We start from the raw sequence: 24274 nt of genomic DNA, 5'->3' as shown, positions 1-24274 counted from the left end.
TGAGAGGGAAGTGGTAAAAAGCAAATTCACTAAGATAATAAGATATTCAATAATGCAGTGTAATAATAATAATAAAAAAAGCCTGTCTGAAATAATACACCATTACATATTTAACCATTTGAGTGCCAAACTATAAACACAGCCAGCTTAGAGCAGGTTACTGACAGCATATTCCATCATCAACCATACTTTACATTAAGCATTCAAAACAGACGGTCTTGGGGCTTGTAGGGCACCGAGTAGGTTTAATAAAATAGCATGGGGCAAAATACACCTCACATCCTAAGCTTTTAGTGTGGGGTCATAAAAATACAAAATGGATTTATCTCCCTGACCAGCAGGGTCAGAAATGCCCGGGTTTTCATGTTTCCAACACTTAGATTTCTTAGTTTCTGTCTTTAGAAAATGTTCCTTTTTAAAACTATTTTTAGTAGTCAGTTATGTATTATTAAGTAGATCTTGCTGATATAAAAAAAATGGAGGCTTTTGTCTGGTCCTGCACTTGTTACCAATAATTGTCTTCACAATGGAATCATTTTTATTACCATCTGTTCTTTCTAAGAAATTGCTTATATTTTATTCTTAATTCGGGGCAGTACTGCTTTAATTACAAACCTCTTTAACCCCTTAATGACAAAGCCTGTACATGTACATGCATTGTTTTCAATGGGTTTAGGGACCGCCCATTGTCCTTAAGGGGTTAAGAATGGCATCTAGTTTTTATTTTTAAACTATTGAAGTTCCCCCAGTTTTCCTGTTTTTTTTTATGCTCAGGGCAGTCCTATGTTTGAATATTACTGTTTTAAAATGACTTTGTGGCCTGTGTATAGCATTACATTAGAGAACAATGACTGTGTATGCTATTAGTTTAGTTAATACATGTTTGTGCTCTTTTATTACTCATTATTGTGCATCTAAAGGTAAAAGGAGAACATAAAAACATCAAAAATGTAAAATTATAAATGAGGTACAGGATAGAGAGTGATTAACAAAACTGCCTTTCTTTTCCCTGATGTAAAAACCCACTTTATGGTTGAAAAAAGCTTTTTTTTTGCTGTAATTTCTATGGTTTGTGAATAAATATTTAACACAGAAATATAGAAACATAAGAAAGTCCTTATGTTACATTTAAAAGTCTGACCCTCCAATTTTAGACTATGGCCCCTTGTTCTAACATTTCTTGTCTGAAATAAGTATTTAAATGTTTCTATACACCATTAACTGCAACCTTCAACCTCCTGTCACTCCACAATTGCCTTATCCATTCATCTATTTTGACATCCAAACCCAAAGACTGCAATTTATTTGTAAGTGCCTTACTAAAATCTAAAGGCTAGATCAATAGGGTATATCAACAGCTCCTCCTTGGTCTATTATTTTAGCTACCAACTCAAACAAATCATTTAAGTTAGTCTGACAGGATAAACAGTAAAGCCATGCTGTTTCTTGCCACGCAAACCATTTACATCCAGATATTTAACAATCCTACCCTTTAGCATGGATTCCATTAATTTGCCAACTATTGACATACGGCTTACTAGTCTTAAGGTTGGCCGAGTCTTCACTACTACCTTTTTGTTTGGAACTACTTCTGCCAATAGTGACTGGCTAAATAAGTCTGCCAATGGTTTTACAGTGAGGATGGTAGATAATTTGAACTGCAGTAGTAGGCTAATACAGTGAGGGAATTTACACCTATCTTGATTCTGGGACAGGACTAGTAACTAATTGGGGTTTGAGTCCTTACAAAAAGTGGGCAGACTATCTGCCGTCATATTCTGTGCTTCTATACCCCTTTTACGCACCTAAAGAGTGGCATCTGGGAGATATAACATGTTTTCGGTAAATGTTTGTATTCATTTATTATTCATTTATTAAGTTATTGCTTTAAGTGTGCACTGTGGTCCACTCTTCCAACCGACAAGTATGGGTTATACATATTACTTTTCTTCTGGCCCTATCAAAAAAAATTGCCACAACCTTCCTTAGCAGTGCACTTGTATTCCCAGATATCTGCAGTCCAAGCACACACTTCCCATAGATTATCATCTAACTTTCGGCACAGAGCACACAGCCGAGAAATACATCCTCTGCTTCCTGTTCGTTTTAAAACAATCTTTTATAATAGATAGCAAGCGTATATCTTAACTCAATCTATATTGATTTCATTTTGCTTGCTTGATGTATGCCACACTGGCCTCTGCTTGTTACTGATATTGGAACAGATGCTGTTATGCATAGTTAACAGTGAAATAGCTTAGTACTGTTTTCTGTAATCGCATACAGCTTGAGTCCTTGGAGAATACTGGCACCATAGGTACATTTTCTTGCATGTTTACTTTCTGATGTGAGTTGACCTGTGCATTAAGAGGGTATTATTGCATTCTCAATATTTTAACAAGTGCAATGCATGTGCATACCTTTAAAATGCATAGGTATACCTTTAAAATCTTCTGATATGGACCATGTTTGAAAGGTCAAGTCAGATACGGAAGTGCTTATCACCCTTGATAATTACAATTAAAAGATGGAAAATGAATGTTGCCCATTGTCAAGCAAGAACAGGTTATGGAATCCAGTGATGGCCATGTGTGTTTCAGCTGATATCTCGTTAGAACGAGAAAGGGAAAAAGTGATATGGAGCACAGAATTTTGTGATTGTACCTACCCCAACCTACTTTTTTCTGTTTGTTACTTTTTTGCACGTCCCATTATGTTAACACAGTCTTTTAAATGGTTTCATAATTGCATTACAATTTGATTTGCACAATGCATCTCGAACAGTGGCGATCCAACAGCGGAGCATTATTCTTCATGTCTTCACAGTATGATGTGTACACATAACCTCTGCAGGAAGAAATGATCTCTTGATCTTGCCTCGGTCACTACATGGTTCTGAAGAAGAGGAGAAAAACAATAAACATTTGTAAGATATATTAATAAGAGAAATTGCAGGTGGTATTGATTCACAGTAAAATGCGGAGAAATCACCTGACTGAGGTTTATTGGCTTCTTTTACCTCTAGCGCAGCGTGCTAATAAAGCAGCATTAAATGACTTTTTAAATAGTATATCTGCAGTTTCTTTATAATAGAACGATGTCTGCGTTTCTCATGAATTACATGGACGCCGCTAAGCAGAGTGTTTTATAACACCTTCTGCCTCTGTTTCAGTTATTACCAGAAATTACTGCGGGTGTCCTGTTTTATGCCTGTGCTAAAATACCCGTGCGGCAATTTCTCTTGTCTTTGCTTCAAGCATTTCAAAGAGGCCCCATTGTGAAATAATGTTGATTTTCTTATCTTTCCTGTAGAAAAATACTGTTTCACTTATGCTGTTGGTCGAATAACCATAACTCTTGTTAATGACTGTGAGTTGTGGATAGCATACACATTGTCGCTCAGACCCCCTGCCCTCAAAGGCTGTCATGTTATTGGCATCACCAGTTACTCCACGTCTATATTAATGTAAGTTTACTCGGGTACACTGGGTGTGCTGCAGACTGACCTGCTGTGTAGCAACCGTGCATGGAAAGATGAATGTGCTATGACTTTCTCTTTAAGACAAACCTCATAGCTGCTTAAACTCCCAAACATTCCAAAAAACCTGGATTTTAAGCCATCTGTTGGCCTACAACAGCAGCAGACAGAGTGCTCTGTTTATTTTAAAGTGGAGAACAGAGGTCAGTCTTAAACTAGATAGTCAGGGGCACAAATTAATCATTTAATTATTATTAGAACCTTTTACGCAAGGGAAAATGGGCAGAAGAGATGGGTCGGATGGTTCTTACCTGCTGTCCAAGTCTCTTGTTTTTATAAACTTTGCTGGCACAGTACCTTGGTTGAACAGTATGTGTGTGCATTTGTGATAAAAGCGGTAGAAAATGGTTCGGTGCACTGGTATTATATCACCGCGCGCATATAATGGCTGCGCCTACATACCATCACTAATGTTGGAGTATCCCATTCTCAAGGCATGAACAGTAGATCCAACTTTTGCGTCGTGTGGCGTTTTCATTGTGGATCTTTAATATAAACTGAAACAATGTAGTCATTTGATGTACAAAGAGAGTTTCAACAGCAAGAATACTAATTGTAGTGTTTTTGTGTAACATACGGCATGTCACTGGGGTGATGCAGCTTTCTGATGCCGCCGTTGAATCACCTAGTATGTGCTTTCTTTCTCTAGCACTGTGATCATTCTTCAGAGGTCTGGATGCCTTTCATGTCTGGCTTTATCAATGCGACTGCGGTGCTTGATTTCTGATTCCTTGGGGGTTTTTTCTTTTGAGGGATGACTGAGCCTTCTGATCTTTTCATTTTCCCCTTTTTTAATTCGGAGAAAATTTAGCATCTATGTTTATTCTTCAGTAGCACTGTGACTTTAATCCCGTGTTGCCAGTAGTGTTTGCCGCTAATAAAAGATATGAGAATTCTTTTTGAGTCATAGGAGGTGGTTATCTGTTTCATTTTCAAATCTGAAAGGTCACGGTGAACTCTGGCTCTCGTTACATTAGCTGTATGTAAAGAATATACACGCACTTATTTTTTTTTAGTGTTCTTGGGGTTTTTTCTTTCTTTCTCCGGCGCAGTTCCATCATTCATTTCTCCCTTGTGTGTAGTATAACAGATACGGTTGATTTCTCTTTTGTGGATTAGCAATAAAACATACATACAAATTGCAGAGTTGCGAGGGGAATTGTTTAGAAATTTTCTGTATTATTACTTCCACTCCCTTTTTGCCACAGAAATGCTGTTAGATTGCTGATCTGAAATACAAGGAAAGTTTTCTCACTAGTCCCTCCCTTGCTAGCAACAGCAACACATTGTTTTTTCAGTTCATCTACATGTAGAAAATCGTGCAGAGCACGGATGGATGATAAATCTAATTAATTAAGCTGTTCTACCCAGAAAACATTGTAAAAAGAAATAGAATAGGTCAACTTGATGACACCTACCAAAGCTGCGTAAGCAAAGCTGTGCAAATGATATTGTATTGAGGTAAAGAATACATCATATATTTGTCGTGTATTTTTTAAATCCACACCATGTGAATTAGAAATTCTACCAATGGATTCTGTGAATTTGTTGGGCATGGATGCTACAGAACAGATTTCTATATATTTTGCAAGCCCACCTATTCTGCTGCTAATGGTTTTATCATGTATTGTATTAGGGTGACTTGTGGCTCCGTATGGTATGTAGATAAATTCCAAAATGGCACTTTTGTAATAGTATGTGGAGCCAAGTTTCCTTATGTGTTTTACACATTCACACTTTTTTTTCTTTCTTTTAATATCTGTGTGTAATACTTCAATTTGCTATATAATGGCCCTTTTACAATCTCAGTAATTCTCCTCTCTCTTGTCTTATTTGACAATTTTATACCTTTTTTGATAAAGGCGTTGTGGACATATTGTTGGGTAAAAAAGTGTCACCTTAAAGCCTTCTTATTGTTGGAAATGTTGTTCTTGGCGGGGCTTAAAGTTAGGTTCGCTATGATTGGATCTTTGCTTTATGCCCCACCCCATGTAACAAAGAATTTAAAGCAAAGCTCTGCCCAATTGTCTTGTGTGCTTAGAGGAGAGGACTGAAGAAAAGTGTTGTGCACAGCAAGAGAGAAAGGAGCTGCACGATGGTGCTTGGTGGGATAAACTGAAAAATCATAGGTAGTGAAGAAAGAAACTGATAGTGTTGGGAAGAAGGAAAAAACAGAGGCATAGCAGAGCGAGTGAGAAAAAATGCATGTAATTTTGCTAGTTCATATGCTAGTTCATAATAGTAACATGATATTGTGTAGCTCCCCCTTTTGCCACCAAATGATCCCTGACCCATTGAGGTATGGACTCCACTAGACCTGATGGTGGGCTGTGGGATCTGGCACCAAGACGTTTGCAGCAGACTCTTTAAGTCCTGTAAGTTGCGAGGTGGGGTCTTCCATCAATGTATGTGTTCTCCAGGTAAGCGACACACACGCGCACCCGGCCATCCACGTGATGTAAAAGAAAACATGATTCACCGGACCAGGTCACCTTCTTTCATTGCCTTGTAGTCCAGTTCTTATGCTCACATGCCCATTATAGATGCTTCCGGCAGTGGACAGGGGTCAGCATGGACATCCTGCCTGGTCTGTGGCTACCCAGCCCCATAGGCAACAAACTGTGACACAGTGTGTGTTCTGACACCTTTCTACCAGAACCAGCATTAACTTTTTTTCAGCAATTTGAGCTATAGTAGCTCGTCTGTTGGATTTGACCACACGGGCCAGCCTTCACCCCCCAAGTATCTATGAGCCTTGGCCGCCCATGACCCTGTCGCAGGTTCACCACTTTTCCTTCCTTGGGCCACTTTTGTTAAGTACTGACCACTGCAAACTGGGAACACCCCACAAGAGCTGCAATTTTGGAGAGGCTCCGACCCAGTCATCTAGCCATCACAATTTGTCCCTGGTCAAAGTTGATCAGATCCTTATGCTTACCCAGTTCTCCTTCTTCTAACACAACAACTTAGAGGATGAAATGTTCACTTGCTGCCTAATATATCCCACCCGCTGACAGGTGCCAGGATAACAAGATTAGTGTTATTCACTTCACCTGTCGGTGGCCATAATGTAATGGCTGATCGGTGTATTTGTCTATAGTTATTCTACAGCTATGGGGATGTTAAGTCCCAGCTGGCTGCGCCTTTTGTAAGCACTTAGTTTTTCAAGCCACATGTTCCAAATGATTTCCTCAACCAAAACATCTTTATAACTGAATACTGCACAATTACCATGACTGTTTTGCATCTAGTTATTTGTGGAGCCTCAAACATGGCATTATGTGTATGCATACCATGCTCATACGTACACATTGATGTTATTTTGTATAGGCCCGCTACAAAATCCAGTCACGAATTTAACTGTGACAATTTTGAAATATGCTTTTTTTTCTTGATCTAGTACGGGTTATTGTTCAATGTGAGGTTACAATCAAATATATTAATAAATAAAATCATTATGTATTGTCTAACTACCCCTCCCACTAAACTAACATATAAAGTCTTGTTAGCCTGCCATACAAGGTGCATTCCAAGGTGCATTGGGTATGTGAAAACAAAACTTGTTGGCAGTGCTAATGTGAGCTCCAATAAAACGTAAAAAGTGATAATAGTCCTGGATGAAAAATGTATGTGTTTTCTGTTAACTTGTCACACATTCTCTGTAGCCTAAATGATCACAGATGAATTTATTTATTTCCCCCTGTCAGAATTAAGTAAATACCCTATTACTTTTGAGAGAGCAAGCTGACATTGTCATTGTGTCATCGGTTATCCGTGCTGCTGCGCTGCTTAATAAGTACCAGAAAACAGGGACTGCATTGTACATATTAACCATTTTTATTGAGAAAATAAATCATGCACATGTCTCGTGCTGTGTTTTTAATCAAACATATTTTATAGACCGCTAGCCTATGAATTGAAAATAATCTTATAAATAGTTGACTCTGTTCCTAGTAATCTTTGTGTTATTTATTCTGATTATTTATAAAATTCAAACTAAATGGCATTGCTCAAATTGTCTACAATATAAATAGGGACACATCCCCCAACATTTAGTAGAATGTTAACTCAATCTCGCTACAATAGATTTTGTTGTAGATTGGTTTTATTTTTCATTGTAAATTAATATTCACTTGATTTGGGTTTCATTGTCCACAGTAACTAATTGACCAGCCTGGCCACATGAGCCACATCACCTTGATGCTGAACCCTGTCCTGGATCGAGTCACCATTATTATTGTTAGCCAAAAATATTCTGTTTCTGTAATCATAAAGCAAATTAGGATCTAATCTGAGAAGATAACCATGCAACTCTCTGGAGATTATATGTGTTAATATGCCCTTTTCACACTATACGTAAAAATGTTTTTGCTAGATTATGTTATATGTGGCACTGAGTTGTCGGTGTACATTTGTGTGAAGAATTATTTTCCCCTGGCTGGTTTTCTTCATTTCTGTATATAAGGAAGGTTATTAGATCTTGAACCAAATCTTAATATAAGTAATATATAAGGGAACATGAGTGAAAAAACACCTTATTTTGAAACTTTTTTAATAAAGAATTGTATGTCATACCCAGTTTTAATGTGTAAAAAAGTAATCACCCATCAGTTTCAAAGCCTTGCTATGCCAACTTTAGCAGCAGGAACTCCAATCAACCGCTTCCTGTAGTTGTTTGCTTTTTGACAGATGTTAAGGGATGTATATTGCTCAGAAAGTTCTACTCCCTGTCCATAGAATGTTGTTGCAAATCCAGATGCTATTGGCAAACTCCAGACAATCATTCATGTTCTTTTCTGCCTGGTTAATTTGCCATGAATCCCATTTTTGCCAACTATCCTGATTGTGGACACTTAGCTGAGCTGAAATGAAATAGGGTTGTGACCTGGCTAATATTGGCTAATTTCTCCAGCCTTCTATATTTGATTAATATGACTCGTTAGGTTAGTGAAGCTCATGATGTGGCATGATGTGCCTTTGGAAACTCGTCAGGTTCAGTCTGCTGCAAGGGCCAACATTAGATTTATACAGAACTGGCCTGAATCGGCTATGAATATTTACCAAGCTCTTCAGACACCTGTGCTTAACCCCTTTGTGGCAAATGATGCACCACGTACATCATGAAATAATGTCCCTATAGAACAAGTGATGTACCTGGTTTGTCGTGGGTTCCAGGTCAGTTGATATCAGTTATGGCACTGCTGCATTTCAAACTGCTGCAGAGACGATCAACAGTAGGCTGATGATCATCAGATCTCCTAACCATCATGACAGCCACTTGATGCCTCCTCACCTCCCATCAATGACAGCTGCCCTAGATAGGGGGAGAGAGTTTAAAAATAAAAACACACAAATTATTAATAAAAAAAAAATCGTATTTTTTTATACAGAAGTATTACTAACTAACCTCTTAACCAAATATCAACTTTAAAAAAATGTACTTTTGTTTAGTAGTTTTGCCTTTTTTCTGGCTATTATTAAGGTCCAACTCCCACTCTATCACATGTTTTTCTTTTAATCTGATTTGGAAACAGTGATGCACATCTATCCTTCTATATGCCACTGTGCCCCTAGATATGCCTTATACCCTCCTATATGCCACTGTGCCCCCAGATATGCCTTCTGCTCCCTGATACGCCACTCTTCGCTGCTGCTGCTGCCCGGCACGTTCTCTGGAACTTCTATGATGGAGCATTTGCTCTGAAAAGTCCCTCATCTTATATTCCATAAAATCGATTCAACTAATCGATAATAAAAATTGTTGACAAAGATTTTCATTATCGATTTTATCGATTAGTTGTTGCAGCTCTATTTTTGTTTTCCACCTGCCTTCTTTCTGGAACATTAATTTGCTCTGGAAAAAATACTATGCACATCTGCAGTATAAATTGGCTGGTTTCAAGGGAGCTCTGCTTGCAGTTCCTAGTAAGTAGCTCCAGGTGCTGCCAGCATAGTCTAGAATACATAACTGTCTAGAATATAAGCTAATGAAACTTTGGTATTGCTTGTTTTCTCAGTCTACCTCTATATATTACTACACCACACAAAGTGTGTTAGCCATTGTGGGAATGTAAGAAACAAGATTTATTTCCCAACCTGCACCCATATAATTGTTTACCTGCATGGAATACACAGTGGCATATAGGAGGGTGCACAGCATTGTGTGACCTGGCGGGTAGTAGCAACACAGAGAGTGAGAGCTGTGCTAAAGATAAAGCTCTGCGCAAGTTAAGAATAGTTCTGCAGGCTGCTCTGATGATGGAAGAGTGAGGGTATTGTATAATGCTAGACAGGGGCGTAACTAGAAACCTCAGGGCCCCGGTGCGAGAATCTGTTAAGGGCCCCCCCAGCCCATCTATCCCTTTCTCACTATCTCCCCTCTCCCTCCCTACCCCCTCTTCTCACTATCTCCCTCCCTACCCCCCTCTCACGAGCTACCCTCTCCCTCCCTACCCCCCCTTCTCACGATCTACCCTCTCCCTCCCTACCCCCCTTCTCACAATCTATCCTCTCCCTCCCCCCCACTTCTCACGATCTACCCTCTCCCTCCCTGCCCCCCCTTCTCACGATCTACCCTCTCCCTCCCTGCCCCCCTTCTCACGATCTACCCTCTCCCTCCCTACCCCCCTTTGTAGGTCACTTACCGTCAACTCCTGTGTTGGGAACGTGAGGCGTTTGTCTCGGGGGCCGGCGCTTCACTGCTGAGTGCCGGCATATGACGTTATATGCTGGCGCTCAGCTTGAAGCGCCGGCACCCGAGACAAACGCCTCACGCTCCCAACACTGCACTCTGGGCAGCGCTGAGGCAGGCGGCGCCAGCAGCTGCAGCGGCGGGGAGCAGAGGAGTCCTGGATTTCTGTCAGTCAGGGGGGCCCAAGAGGTGCCGAGCGGTCGTTTTCAGCAACTGCTCGGCACCCCTTGGGCCCCCCTGACTGGCAGAACTCCACCACTGTTCCGCCACTGATGTTAGAGCCATTGTGTGTTACAATATGGAGGTAGAGTTTGTGTGTATGTTGTGCACGTTTATGATGATAGAGTAATTGTCTTTGTATGCTGTTAGAGTGTATGTATGTATGTATGTATGTCTGTATGTATGTGTGTGTGGTAAACATAGTCCAAGCACCATAGCAGCCACAGAGTATTCTCACTAATTTCTCCACTTATGTCACTTATAGTATTAGCTGATCTCCTTAATCACTGGTATCACTAGTACTGTACTATGTTCTAGAATTGCAAAGACCACTTCTGGTAATCATACATTTGAATGATCTGTATAATTACGCCGATCAGGCACACACTCTGGCCTTGAGGCTTTCAGTAATGTACTGTAATACTGGAAGGAAAGCAATGCAACTGGTTTAGAATGCCTTGGTTCTCTTATATTAAAGTAACACTTTCAGTAAACTTTGGATTGTATGTAATGTTTTCTATGTGGGATACATAGTTGATACTCAATATACAAGACAGACATTGGTCAAGTTATTCAAGAGCGTTATTCAATGTCAGTGCTATGTGATATACATTTGAGTTGATCTTTTTTCCATTGGGCATTGATCTTCTTGTATGTTCAAACTAAGGTGTCCTAAAGATGACCTTCTTTGACATCATGGTAGCAAAACAGTGACAATGGAGGATCCAAACCAGTGTGATAAGTTTTAATAGCTTCACTGCATCTGGTAATTGGCATAAAACCTTTACATTTCCTTTAGTAAATTAATCCTAAGAAACATATTCAATAGAACTGTAGTTACAGTGTCAAATAACTTTGTTTTGCTGGAGAAATGTAAAATAACGCAGTCATGTGGCCACCGTCAAGCCTTGTTTTTGTGCTGCCTCCTTAATCAGATGTATTTTGTTCTCTTCCTGTTGCTCTTCATGTCCCCTGTGCATTTGCACTCCCGTCTTTTGTCTGGCTCTGCCCAGTCAGTACAATTCTCACTTTCACATTGTCACAGCAGAGTATCTCTAGTGAGAATGTAGCTATGATAATGGTAGCGAGGCGCTGCAATCAGCAACTTGTTCTATATTTTATACAAAATCAGATCACATTCAAGTCAAGCAGTATATTTCAGGAGTCGAATGCGCTGACACCCCCCCCCATTCTAGGACAGCACCCAAAGCATGAAGCGCTTAGGGGGGCTACTTTTATTTTCGAACATTATCAAATCATTTGCCATGTTTAAAATTTCTCAGTAATGATTCCCTGTCTGATGCATTAAAAATCCTTGCAAATAAACTGTAGACTGGTTGTATTATATATACGAATCTCTGGATACCTCTGCTGAAACGTTTTTTGTTTTCAAATAAGTTCAAATCTGGATTTAAAAAAAAGCTTGTTTAAAAAAAAAAATAGGCTATTAAAATAGTGGGGTTGATTTGAAAAAGTTGTATTAGTTTGAAATGCTTGCAAATGTAATCAGCATGGCTTTCAGGGGTGGAAAGGTAAATGAGCAGACATGATTTATCTTTCTAATAGAGTTTCTGGGTAAGTGTTCAGTCCTCTGACCTGCTTCTTTCGCCAAATGAATTATATCTTGCTGTAGTATTGCTTTAGATTAGTTCTTTATGTAGCCGAACACTTATTGTCCCGGGTCTTGTGTATTTAATCACAAAGGTTTGTGGGCTTTAGGAACAGTAAACACAAGAAAAAGTGAATATACACTTGCCTGAAAGCTGTGCTTATATATAAGGCCCTCGATGGCTAGATTTGGACAGCTCTGCTGGTGTACATTACATGTTTCATATTCACAGTTAACATTCTGCATTTGTAACCTTGAATATTCACTTTGTAATGGAGCTCTTTGTGAATATTTAGTTTTATTTAATCTAAAATATGTTGATTTAGAGAGATTTGAACTCTGTCTTGATGATACATAAATTCCATACGTTTTGCATAAAATAATCAGGTTTTCAGATGTTGCAACATAAAAATGAAGCCTCTGAACAATAGCAAAGCAGGCAGAGGATTTAGTCAGGTGCAGGATACCATGTGTTGAAGCTTGTAGGGACTCAAATGAGGACCTTGATAGCATCGTACACTGATTTATCTTTCTGGTCTGCTAAGATCCCCCCAACCAACCCAATACACACACACACACTCAATCCACAACTTTATAGTTTTGTACACTAAAGAAACAATCTATGTTTAATAACCACTTCTAGACCAGTGCTTTTTGTGCTGTAGGACCAGAAAAAAATATGTTAGTACAAGTAAGTCTCTGTAAGACGAGAACAGAGACAGTGCTTACATGCAATGTATTTGTCATTTTACTTTATCAGCGAAGCAGTTGGCTACTGCAGTGACCCCGCAATAGTGGCAACGTGGGATAGTCATTGGTCCTCTAGTGACATCTTGTTACCTGGTACTTCATTGGTCATGAAGGGGTTAAAGCTGATCTTATGTCTGTCATGTGAGCTGCCATATTAACTTTCCTTTCTTAGATTGTGCAAGATTGTTCCTTCCCTGTTAAATTTCTGGTTATTGACTGGAGAAGGGCGAGAACTTGAAGATAGGGAATTGATTATGCTGACTTTACCACTTAGAGACCCAGATTTCTCCAAAACAATTACAACAACGGAAGCACTAAAATCACAAGCCGTGAATAGTTTTAATTAATTTAATAAAAACTATTCATTAATTAAACTGGTCACAGCTTGTGATTTTAGCGGTGTGGTCTCTCTAAATTTTCACAGTGTTCGTTTTGCAAATGCATTGGGGAATTTTGCAGAATCCCCAATATTCATTTGCCCCTTCACCCACTCCCAGTGCTTGAGTCCACTCCGTCGCTGGATTGCAAATGCTGTGGGTGGGGGCATATTCAGATTTCCATTAAAGTGCTTTGGTGGCTCCAAACAGCCAATCAGTGGCAAGAAATGTCAGACCACGGACGAAAAAGGCAGCAGCAGCAATAGGGGGTGGAACTTCTAGGTCAGGCAAATGTTTTCTTTTTTTACTTTGAAGGATGCATAGTAAAGTGCTCACAGAGTACTTTAGTATACATTCTTCTTAAACAGTGTTTCCAGGGACATTAAATTGTCCTTCTAAGTGTATTTAATGGTTTGAGCCAAGGAAAAGTCATAAGTGCAGACACAGAAGGGAAAACAAGTACAGTAATTTATGTGCAAACGTTTCATGGCACACAAGAAATTGCTACATACAGGACAGGTAGACTAACGGCAGTTAATACATTGCTAGACAATTGTAAATTTCTAAGGTTTTACATTTTTTTTTATCCTAACAAAAGAGACGTACAAAAGGTAACCTTTAGATAAAACGCTGGTTGGGAAGGTTGTAGTAAACCCTCTGAAGTATTATAACTTAAAGTGTGTTAGGTGTGTTCAAGAAAAGCAAATGTTAGCCATAGAGAAATTAACCCCACGCTCCCCAAATGGCATCGTGTTCCATAGTTGAAATTAACCTCCATGCAAAAAACACAACTTGATTTTGTAGAATTGTTACTGTGACAAAATGGTAGTAGGTTTTTGGCCCAGTGTCGGCATGTTGTTGCACCGATGTAATTCCAAAATGTGACACATACAGTGTACATTGTGTAATTACACAGTATCCACATTTATATGTTACATGCATAAGAGAAAGGAGTGTTTACATGCAATACTGATGGGAGAAGCCCAGTATTATCTAAAAGCTCTTGATGTTGCACTAGGTGACCCTTAATAACATATAGAGGCAGACTATAAGTGAGATGACCATTGCACTTTAATAAAACTTGTCTGATTTTTTTCTTTTGATTGGTAAAGGTGCCTGGCAGGGGGTTTTATCTCACTTGAAAGAGGATCCTCGCTGCTTTGATGGTTTTGCACCAGAATTGGGAATGTGCATACGCTTGGTTATGATAATCTAATACTGAGCTTATTTGGTTTCACTGTATACAATGAGAAACTAATATGCCACGAACAGTAACTCTAACTGAACTAGCTGCAGGGCATTTTAGATTTCTGCTAGGCAGGGAGCCACTTAGGACTTAAAGAAAGAATTGGAAGGATTACAATAGTTTCAGCAATAAACCTCAACTCAGACATCATGAAACTCCAGTCAGCATAAAGTGACATATGTAATTTTACAAAGTATCTGGATTTCGCATCTTGAGTACTAAGGTATTTATAGTTTTATTATTGTGCCAATATGTATCTGTTTTCTTAATCTTCAAAGCAATAAGCCGGCATCAGCCTTTCCGAAAAAAGAGAAAATGGATTTTTGGTATTTTGTAATACTACTAACACTAAATCACATTATAGGTGTTAAAGAAATCAAAGTATACAGCAGTCACTAAACTTACCGTAGTTGCAATAGAATAGACCAGTGGGAGGAACTCTGGCAACCTACTCCATTCAGTAGGCTGTCGTGCCGAACATGATGTGGTACAAGCCAAGTTCGTGGCTATGGAAAGTCTGAGAAGGTTTCAAACTCCAAAGGGGAGGAGGTATTTTAGTGAGCTTAGCTCCAGTTATCACCATTTTGTCAAGCTAGGCCAAGCTTGGCTTTGGGGTCAAGCCAACACCAGCTCACCAGTTCTACTTCTCACTCTTTGACATCATTGCAAACAGAACTTCTAAACTCCAGCATATTATTTAATATACACTGTGAGATGTATGTTGAAAGCTCCCCCGTTTTTACCTGGCCCCCTTAAATCTCCCCAGTTCTGCTAGGGCTGCCTCACCCAGTAGTTTGACAATGTTGTCCGTTATACCTGATCACCTAGAGGCTACTAGTTGATTTTTAATGGACATTACTTGTGTAATGGCTTTTGTATTTCCTCAAACCCCTGCAATATAGTGTTTGCATTTAACTTTTCCTTTCCATTGATTTTCTTGGATGTGAAGCAGTGCAGTCAGGGGCATAACTAAGAATTGATGAGGTTACAAGGGTACAGCGTTTAGCGGAGATTCCCCATTCTTTCACCTACAGGGCTGTAGTGGAGTTTGGTAAATGCTTCTCAAATGAATAGTGTTATTTGTAGTCAGGCAATACATTCAGTACTATTGTTATACTTTGTTCAGCACTCAATAAATCTGTGCCAGGAACAAGGACAGCCCAAGGCCGTTGAAGGTGCTGTTCCACCTACTCTGTCAAATGTAACACTTCTGTAACTAAATGCAGCATTAAAAAGATCATTCCATGTACTGTTGAATGCCCAGACCCCATCCAGCTCTAAATATTTAATCAGGTTCGCTTTGTTTAGATTTTTTGTTGTGAACACTTATTGTGGCATAAAAGTAAGTCTCTGGTTATTACCATAGTAACTGAAAAAAAACTTATTGAAACTTTTTTGTGATTAAACCTTCAGAGAGAATTGTTAATGCCGTTAATGTTTTTGACTAATTGGAACACAGATATTTGATCCAAATTAGCCTGAAAAGACCTTTGTAGACATTTTATATCATGCCTTTATGGTTTTCTTTTTTCCTTTGTATGTGTATTTTTAGCACTGGTCTGAATCGGGTAAGACAAGATCTCTAGCTTCTATAGTACAAGCAGGTAGTTTCTGATTTTTAAATTGAGTTTATAGCTCACCCAAATCCTACATTAGATAATCCAGTGTCTAATCCTTTATTATATTTCTGTTTTGTTCACGCATACAAATTACCAATGCATGTATTAGAATGCCCTTGTACAGCTGCTGCTTCTTGCAGTCTTACAAGGAGTTAAAGGAACATGAGGTAAATTCAGGGTATAAGACGTGGGTATGCCACGTGCCACTTAACCCATTTTCTTCTGATGTAACATAGCACCTACATTTTAACCCAGCTATCTCTAAAATCGGTAACATGAATGATACTCGATAGACTCAACTAATTGTCAGTTTTAGTAAATCCATTCTAATATTTGTAAAAGCTGTGAAAGTAACATGTCAGCATCTGAAATGTCATACTTTTTTTGTTACTTTAATTTCATTCTGGTCACTGAGCCTGAAATGAAAACAGTCATACAAATTAAGGCTGCTAAGTACATGCTATTGTACTGTCGTGTGGTTTCATTTTTAACCTTCAGAACTAAATACAGCATTAGACCCGTCATTTCTAGTACTCTTGATTTCCAATGTCCTTCCTGGTAATACGTCTTTATCATGTTGAAGTGTTGCAGGGAATATTTAATTTTCATGTGACACGAAAGCAGGCACTGATTGGCTATTGCCATAGAAAAAGAAAAAAAAAATGCATCCATCTTATACATTTGTGTTGTTTTTTGTGTTCAAGCTTTTTTTTTTTTAATTAGGAAAATAAACAGATCTGCCAAGATTTATTGGTTTAACACCAGAGGGAGCTTAATTAATGTTTAGTCCAACAGCTCCTGTAATTAAATCATCCCCACACTGCTAGAGCAAAAAACTGCTGGATAGAGGATAGCGTATAGAATAATATGTTATTCCTTTAGGTTTGTTATACGGTAGACTGCAGTGCCCTAAAACCCTGATGTGTTCCCATATAAATATGCATTTAAGAAACAGCTGTCTGATTCATGCTGGATTGCCACACACAATTACATTTCACTGGCCTGATGATATATAGTTTTCCGTGTTGCTTGGAGATGGCGTGGTGAGCAATGCAGAGCACGGAGTTTAAGGAGCTGGAGTCCTAGTCTGGTTTGAGCTTTGTAGCACATCAATGGGAATTGGAATTCCACTTTGCCTGCAATCTCAGCCCCATATTCTATATTATCATGAGAATGAAGTACCTGCTGGCTGACAAGAAAGATTCTTCCATTATGCTACCATTTTTACTCGCCTCTGCAGCCTGGGAGATTTCTTGTCTTTTGTTTTTTTTCCGCAGCGCTTTCTGAGGCTGGTAGAGGTTCTCCTTCGCTGCTATAAATTGAGAACACTTGTTATATAAATTGTTGATGTTCCGCAACAGGCAGACAGGTTCCTAATTGTTTTTTTCCCTAAAGGCGAGAAGTATTATTTGTAGGCTGCTGGACGTATAATAAATTCCGCTTTAGTAACATGTATGTGGTTACCTAGTACAGATTTATTTGCATTTTCTATTTTTTAATCACTTTTTTTTTTTTAAACGTACAATTATAACTAGTTCATTCTTTACTATTAATTTATATTCTTCTTTTAGGTTACTGACTCAGAATGTTGGACTGCTTTACGTTGGAAGCTACGACCGCCCCTTTTCCCAAATAAAGGTATGTCTACAAAAAAGTTATTGAACGTTGTATCGTAATATATATATATATATATATATATATATATATATATATATATATACTAACATATATTACTACAGAGTGTCGCTTATCATAGATTTTTCATCTTCAGTTAACTCTCCTCACTTAAATACTATTTGCAATCAGTATGGACTACTGTAATCCCAGTATCTCAGCAGAAATATGTCGCATTATGCTGATGTGAAACATTGAAAATACCTGGCTTGGCTATGTATATTCCATGGAAAGTCTTCAAAAAAACACTTTAATCCATACTGAACATCTAAGTATGGATTAAGCAGATTAAAACAGCTAAACATCAGCTACACGTTGAGCAGAAAACCAGGGACTTTATATATGAGAACCCACTTTTACTGACAGACACGTTTTAGTATTTTATTTAGTGCATTGGGTTCTGTCCTAAATTTCTGATCACCTTTTTTACTACTTTGAAGCTTTGATGTTGCCTTACATGAAGATCAACATCTTACCTTAGAGCGCTTTTAAAGGAGTAGCTTTTGCTCTTCTCATCTGTGTTTCCCTTTTGTGTTTGGCTATGACTTTAATAATCGTTTTGCTGTGCAGCGATAGGGGACAGGCAGCCAAACTAGTTGCTATATGATCCGATTCATCATTCCTGGCATCCATTTTAGGTGATAGAGTTGGCGGTTTGGTACATTTCTATAGATGTATTGCACTGGAGAGCTTTTGATCAAAAAGTACAGAATTCATTGAACAGATACACACACAGACAGAGTGGCATTAAATTATAGCTGTTATCACTTCAGGAGAGATAAATGGAGCCAAGCCACACTCCAGACACTAAATATCCACACACGTTAAAATAAAATTTCAAAAAATGCACTATTAATGTGTTCTAAAATATATAGAATTCTGTAGAAGTGTCTAAATTAAGCTGGAGCTAAAACATTATATACCCTTCAAGTTAAACAGCCAGAACCAGTGGCAAGCCTTGAGCTACACGGAAAATGGAAAATAAAACACATTGCTGTGGAATCAACCACCCGGCAACTTTGTAATGTTCAAAAACGATAAAGTATCCACACAAAATTCATCCTTTTTCAAGGAATCGTTACATTTTTTACATGGAGAACTACCGTATTTGCTCGATTATAAGACTAGGTTTTTTTCAGAGCAAATGCTCTGAAAAATACCCCTCGTCTTCTAATCGAGGTTGTCTTCTAATTAGACCTCAAAAAAATGTCTGCTGGGGCCAGGCTGCTTACCGTTGCTTTGGTCCCTAGCAGCGTCTCTTCTATTAGCAGCAGGAAGCTAGCAGAGTGTCACATAATTCTGCCTCCCCCTCCTTCCTCTGGGGGCGGGGCCAGAGAAGTTGCTCGCACAGCCGGGCCCCTGCAGAAGTCTGCGAGTGGGAGATCTGCAGTTCCGGTAAGGGGGTGGGGGGTTTGAGCGTGTGTGTATGTGTGATTAATGGAATGAATGAGTATTTAAATGTTTGTGAATGAGTGTGTGTGTGATAGCATGGATGTGTGTGTGGGGGGGTGGTAGCATGGCATAGGGAGGCTGTACTCAAACTCCTATCATCCCCAGGTTCCAGCATGTACTGGCTGCCTTGGCTTGGTAGGAGTTTGATTGCTGTTAGCAGTTATATATATATACATCCAGAAATGCATTTTAACCCCCTATATGCCACTCTGGCATATAGGGGGTTAAAAGGCATATCATGGGGCAGAGTGGCAAATAACGGGGGATTAAGGCATTTCTGGGGGCAGAGTGGCAACCTTGGAGGCAGATGTGCATAACTGGGGGGAGCAGGTTGGCAAATAAAAGGAAATAAAAAAATATGTATTTTTCTCAATCATAGCTTTTATTAAATATGAAAAAATTGATTACATGAGTTAATATTTACTAGTAAGACTTTTTTTCCTATAGGGTAGTCTTATATTCAGGCTTTTTGTTTTTTTCCTAAATTAATATTTAGATTTTGGGGGGTCGTCTTATAATCGAGCAAATACGCTATTTCCCCTTTTCTGCATTGCTGCATATATTTAGGACCAACCAAATCCTTATATTCTATGAAAGAATCCTGAGTGAAGAAACAACATAAAATTTTTTACATTTCTGTCATTTATTTACTAATGAAATCAATGCAACGCCTAATTCCAAATCCTCAGCAGCAAAATGTGGTTAACTCCGGTTTTACTAGGGGTATTGGATAACCCAAAACCCAAACATTCTTGTGATATGTTTGTTCAATTATGATTTCCCTTTTTCATTTTACCCCCTTATACATCGTTTTTTGAAGGGCAGATTTCTTTGATACCACTTTAGTGTTTAGTCCAAATGATAAAAGGCCACATTTTTCATGATCCTGCTTTGATAAACTCACAAACTACCCACAAAAGGGTTACTAGCACCCCTGTGCCCTAAAACACACACATTGGCCTCTTTCAGCAGGATAATGCCCCCTCCCAGAAAGCAAAAATGGCTCCGGAATGGTTTGAGGAACACAACAACTAGTTCAAAGTGTTGACTTGGCCTCCAAATTCCCACAATATTAAGCAGGTGGTCATAAAGTAACCACTGATCGGTGTACATAATAAAGCAAAATATGTTGTGCACAGGCCCGACAAAGTAATCTATTGCTGGAGAAATCGGCCAGTCTTCACCTTTCGCAATATGTAGTGAAGTGAGCGAGCTGAAATGACAACCCTCCTGCAAACTTCCCCTGGAATGATTAATCCCCAGAGTGGGTGTTATGTGACAAAATTGCAAACGTATGACATGTTGCATTTGGACTGATTATATTGTTGAAAAGGAATGTTCGTCTGAGAAATATGGTAGACAGCACTGCCTGTTGCAAAGCTGCGGACATTTCAAAAGTTAACGCGCTGTGTGCTTGAGCTCATTTCATGGGTATTTGAGTCATACATTCTAAAAATAAGCCGCTGAAACCCTCCATGGTGTCACGTACAGTCTTAGGCTGCATATAACATTTATAGCAGCTGGTGTTCTAAACTATTGTTGTGAATTCTGCAATTTATTAGATTGTCTTTTAAAACAAAAGACAGCTTTACAGTTACAGCCCTAACCACTTAGTCCAGTAAATTAGCAGCCAAAAGCACTACAGACGGGTCCACTAATTTTCTCAGCACATATTCAGTATAACTTATTACATTGTAGCTTGCGTAGTAGAGGAGAGGATGGTGCCTGTAAACCAGTCTGTATAGCAAAATCACAGCCCTGGGGAGAATTGCCTCCTAAACCTTTAGACAATTTATTATCGTGAAATATAATGGCACTGTTGATAGTGAAAGTAACCAGTAGTTTGCACTGGGAGCCAGGATATGAAGTAGTACCCTAGCCTCCCACTCTTAAGGACACGTGGCACAGGTGCAGCATTATCTGGAGGCTATGCCTGCTAGGAACAGATCTTCATAGTGCAAATTGCCGATTACATTTGATTTCTGATCTTCCCACTGAGCCTATTGAGTAAGAGGTAGACAAGCAATCCTGAACTTCTAATGAAGCAATATGCCAGTGGTTATGTGGCGGATGTGCTGCCCCCACCAAGTGACCTGCCACCCAAAGCCTCCCCAAGGCCAAAATATATCATTGAAAGTAACAGTAAAAAAGTTTAATCCCCATAGCTCAGTAAACTAAACTTGGATAGTTGGTCACTGCTAATTATTTTTTTAATTATTGGTAGCTTTTAGAATTCCAGTGGATCTCTACATTTCATTTATGTGTACACTTATTTGATTTTATTATAATCGTTTCTGAATGCCATAAACATCAGAGTTAGTATGTTTACTAAAATATAAGCAATCATTTCTTAACTGCCATAAACTTCAGAGACAGTATATTGACTAAAAGAAAACCAATCATTATATATACTCATTTCTGAATGCCATAAACATTACAGAGATATTATATTTACTAAAATATATATACTCATTTCTGAATCCCATAAACTTTACAGAGATAGTATATTTCCTAAAATATATATACTCATTTCTGAATACCATAAACTTTAAATAGTATATTTACTACAATATATATAAGCATTTCAGCAAATAAATACATAAAAGTCATTGCATGCAGCAGACTGTCTGTGAGCGTGTTTCCTAATGGTATTGTCATTAAGTAATGAATATTGTAGGCACCCAGATCAGAACGTGATTTGAGAGCAGAACTTGATTGGACTTCCGAATGAATGATGAGATTTAAACACACTGTTGAGGCTGACTTTTGTTTCCCACAGGCAGAAAGAGGCCATAATTCATTCTGTAGAATACACACTGCCACCTTACTGTTATTTATATTTTTCTCTTTTGTAACAGATGCTTGTTCACCTCTAAGAATTGCTTTATTTATACCCCTATGCAACTTTCATGTGCGAATTGGAAAAAAATGGCTTTGTAAGAGCCAAGTTTTTGTACGTGACTGGATGCTCCTATTGCATTGCTGATTTGGTTAAGCATGCAATGCCATTATCCTGGCTCAGTAGAGATGACAGTATTTGTATATGTAAAATATGCAGGTGGATCAATACATTATGCATCCATCCAGGTTTCTAACAGTAAGGAGCATTGTCTAGCATATGTCCTGTGGCCATTACCGTAAACTCACAGTCTATAGTATCGACAGTTGTTTTGTATCATGTGATATATTTTACAGCTATTTCTGTAAGCACCATAACAGGCGGTGTTAATCAGAGCTGATTATCTCTGGTGGGAAAGGTGCGAGTTGTGTGTGGCTTGGGGCATGCTGTGGCAGAAGCAGGGAGCACACCGAACCCAGTTGCCGCTGCAGCCTAAGCGCACACATGCTGATTCTAGTTTTCAGTGGTGCATACTGGTCTGTAATGTCCAATTCTGTACATGGGACCATGTGTTATAACATCCTGTGACCCCATGCAAGCGCCATAAGCTGCCTGCGAGGAACTTTGAGAGGCAGAGAATCATGATCAAACAGGACATTGCAGTATATGAATTAATGTGTGTTATTTAATTTTCTGTTTTGTTTAGTTACTGTTTAATATATTACTTCATTACTTCATGTAACTATAATTTGTATTTGTTTTACATCTACCTTGGACTGTAATTCCATAGGGTATGCAATAAATCTGGACTTTACAGCATATTTCTATTCTAAATGACCAAACGTATTTAGCCACGTCTCCTAGTTATTGCGTTTTTGGTGTTTCAGCCGCACCCAACAGATCTATAAAATCAGGCACATAGGCAGCCATCTCCGTAGACAAACACTGGCAGTAGAATGGGGTCATACTGATGAACTCAGCTACCTTAAACGTGGCACTGTCATAGGATGCCACCTTTGCCGCAAGTCAGTTCATAACATGTATGCCCTGCTCCACTGTAAGCGCTATTGTGAAGTGCAAGTGTCTAGGAGTAACAACAGCTCAGCCACTAAGCAGTACACCAAGCACACTCACAGAGTGGGGCTGCTGAGTGCTGAAGCCCATAGCACTTAAAAATTATGTGGCTTTTGTAGCATCACTAGCTACAGAGCTCCAAACTGCTTTTGGAAGCAGCATCGGCAGAAGCACTGTGTGTTGGGAGCTTCATTAAATGGATGTGCTGGTGTCGAAGATCACTATGCGCAAAGCCAAGCACCAGCTGAAGTGATATAAAACAGTGCGACTCTAAGGCAATGGAAGAGTGTTCTCTGGAGTGGTAAATCACCAAAGTCTCAGGGACAAACCTGAGTTTGCCGGATGACAGGAGAGCTCTATGGAATACACAGTGCCTACTGTAAAGTAGGAACGCCGATTGTGAGCAGGAAAGTGAAGGGACACAGAGGCCTGATCTCAACATTGAGTCTGTCTGGGATTACATGAAGCGAGAGAAGCAACTAATGCTGTCTAAATCCACAGAAAAACTGTGGTTAGTTCTCTAAGATGTTTGGAACAACCTACCTGCTGAGTTCCTAAAAAAAAATAATCTGTGTGCATGTTTACCTAGAAGAATGCTGTTGCTGTTTTGAAGGCAAAGGGCTGTCGCACCTGCTTTCAAGTATTGTGTAATAAAGGCTGTTCAGTTCTCAGGTGGTATAGCATTCCACACAAAAAAAGCTCTTGTGACCTTCTCTAAATTTAACAAAGTTGAACTATTTTTCATTAAGTAAACCTCTGAAAGATGCATGTTACAATTACAGAAAGCCAGATATGTGTTATCCCTGTGCAGTGATAAGCGATGAGGGTAGGTTGAGGCATTGCTCTCGGTCAGGCCTAAGACAACCCTATCAAAATATATCACCAATCATCAATCATGCCTTGTTTATAAACATTTATGCTCTCTCCCTAACGTATGCATAGTGTATTGACTACAATGTATTTTTTGTATGTCCTTGACTATTTTTTTTTTTATATATTTGTTTTATTCTAAAACAAAATACACTTTCTACATGAAGCGGTCATACAGCTCAGCCATGACAGGGTTAATCAGGGAGCTTGCAAAAATTGAAAGACAAGACTTTTTTTTCCCTATTTTAGCATAGGTTTGTTACATGTTAGTGCTAATAATTGTTATTTATGTATTTCTATGGTTTCAAAAGAACGG

General features: G+C 38.9%; 1 protein-coding gene across 1 annotated transcript in view; it reads left to right on the top strand.

The window, feature by feature from the left end:
* Positions 1 to 24274, top strand: part of RNGTT (RNA guanylyltransferase and 5'-phosphatase) — a 161923-nt gene that overhangs the window by 123304 nt on the left and 14345 nt on the right. Inside the window, exon 14 of the mRNA XM_053460652.1 lies at positions 17621 to 17687. Within this exon, the coding sequence (XP_053316627.1) occupies positions 17621 to 17687 (67 nt within the window). The remainder of the gene's footprint in view (positions 1 to 17620; positions 17688 to 24274) is intronic.

Source organism: Spea bombifrons, chromosome 3 (assembly GCF_027358695.1).
Source record: "Spea bombifrons isolate aSpeBom1 chromosome 3, aSpeBom1.2.pri, whole genome shotgun sequence".
In the NCBI taxonomy this organism is placed as follows: domain Eukaryota; kingdom Metazoa; phylum Chordata; class Amphibia; order Anura; family Pelobatidae; genus Spea; species Spea bombifrons.
This window is presented reverse-complemented; position numbering and strand designations above follow the sequence as displayed.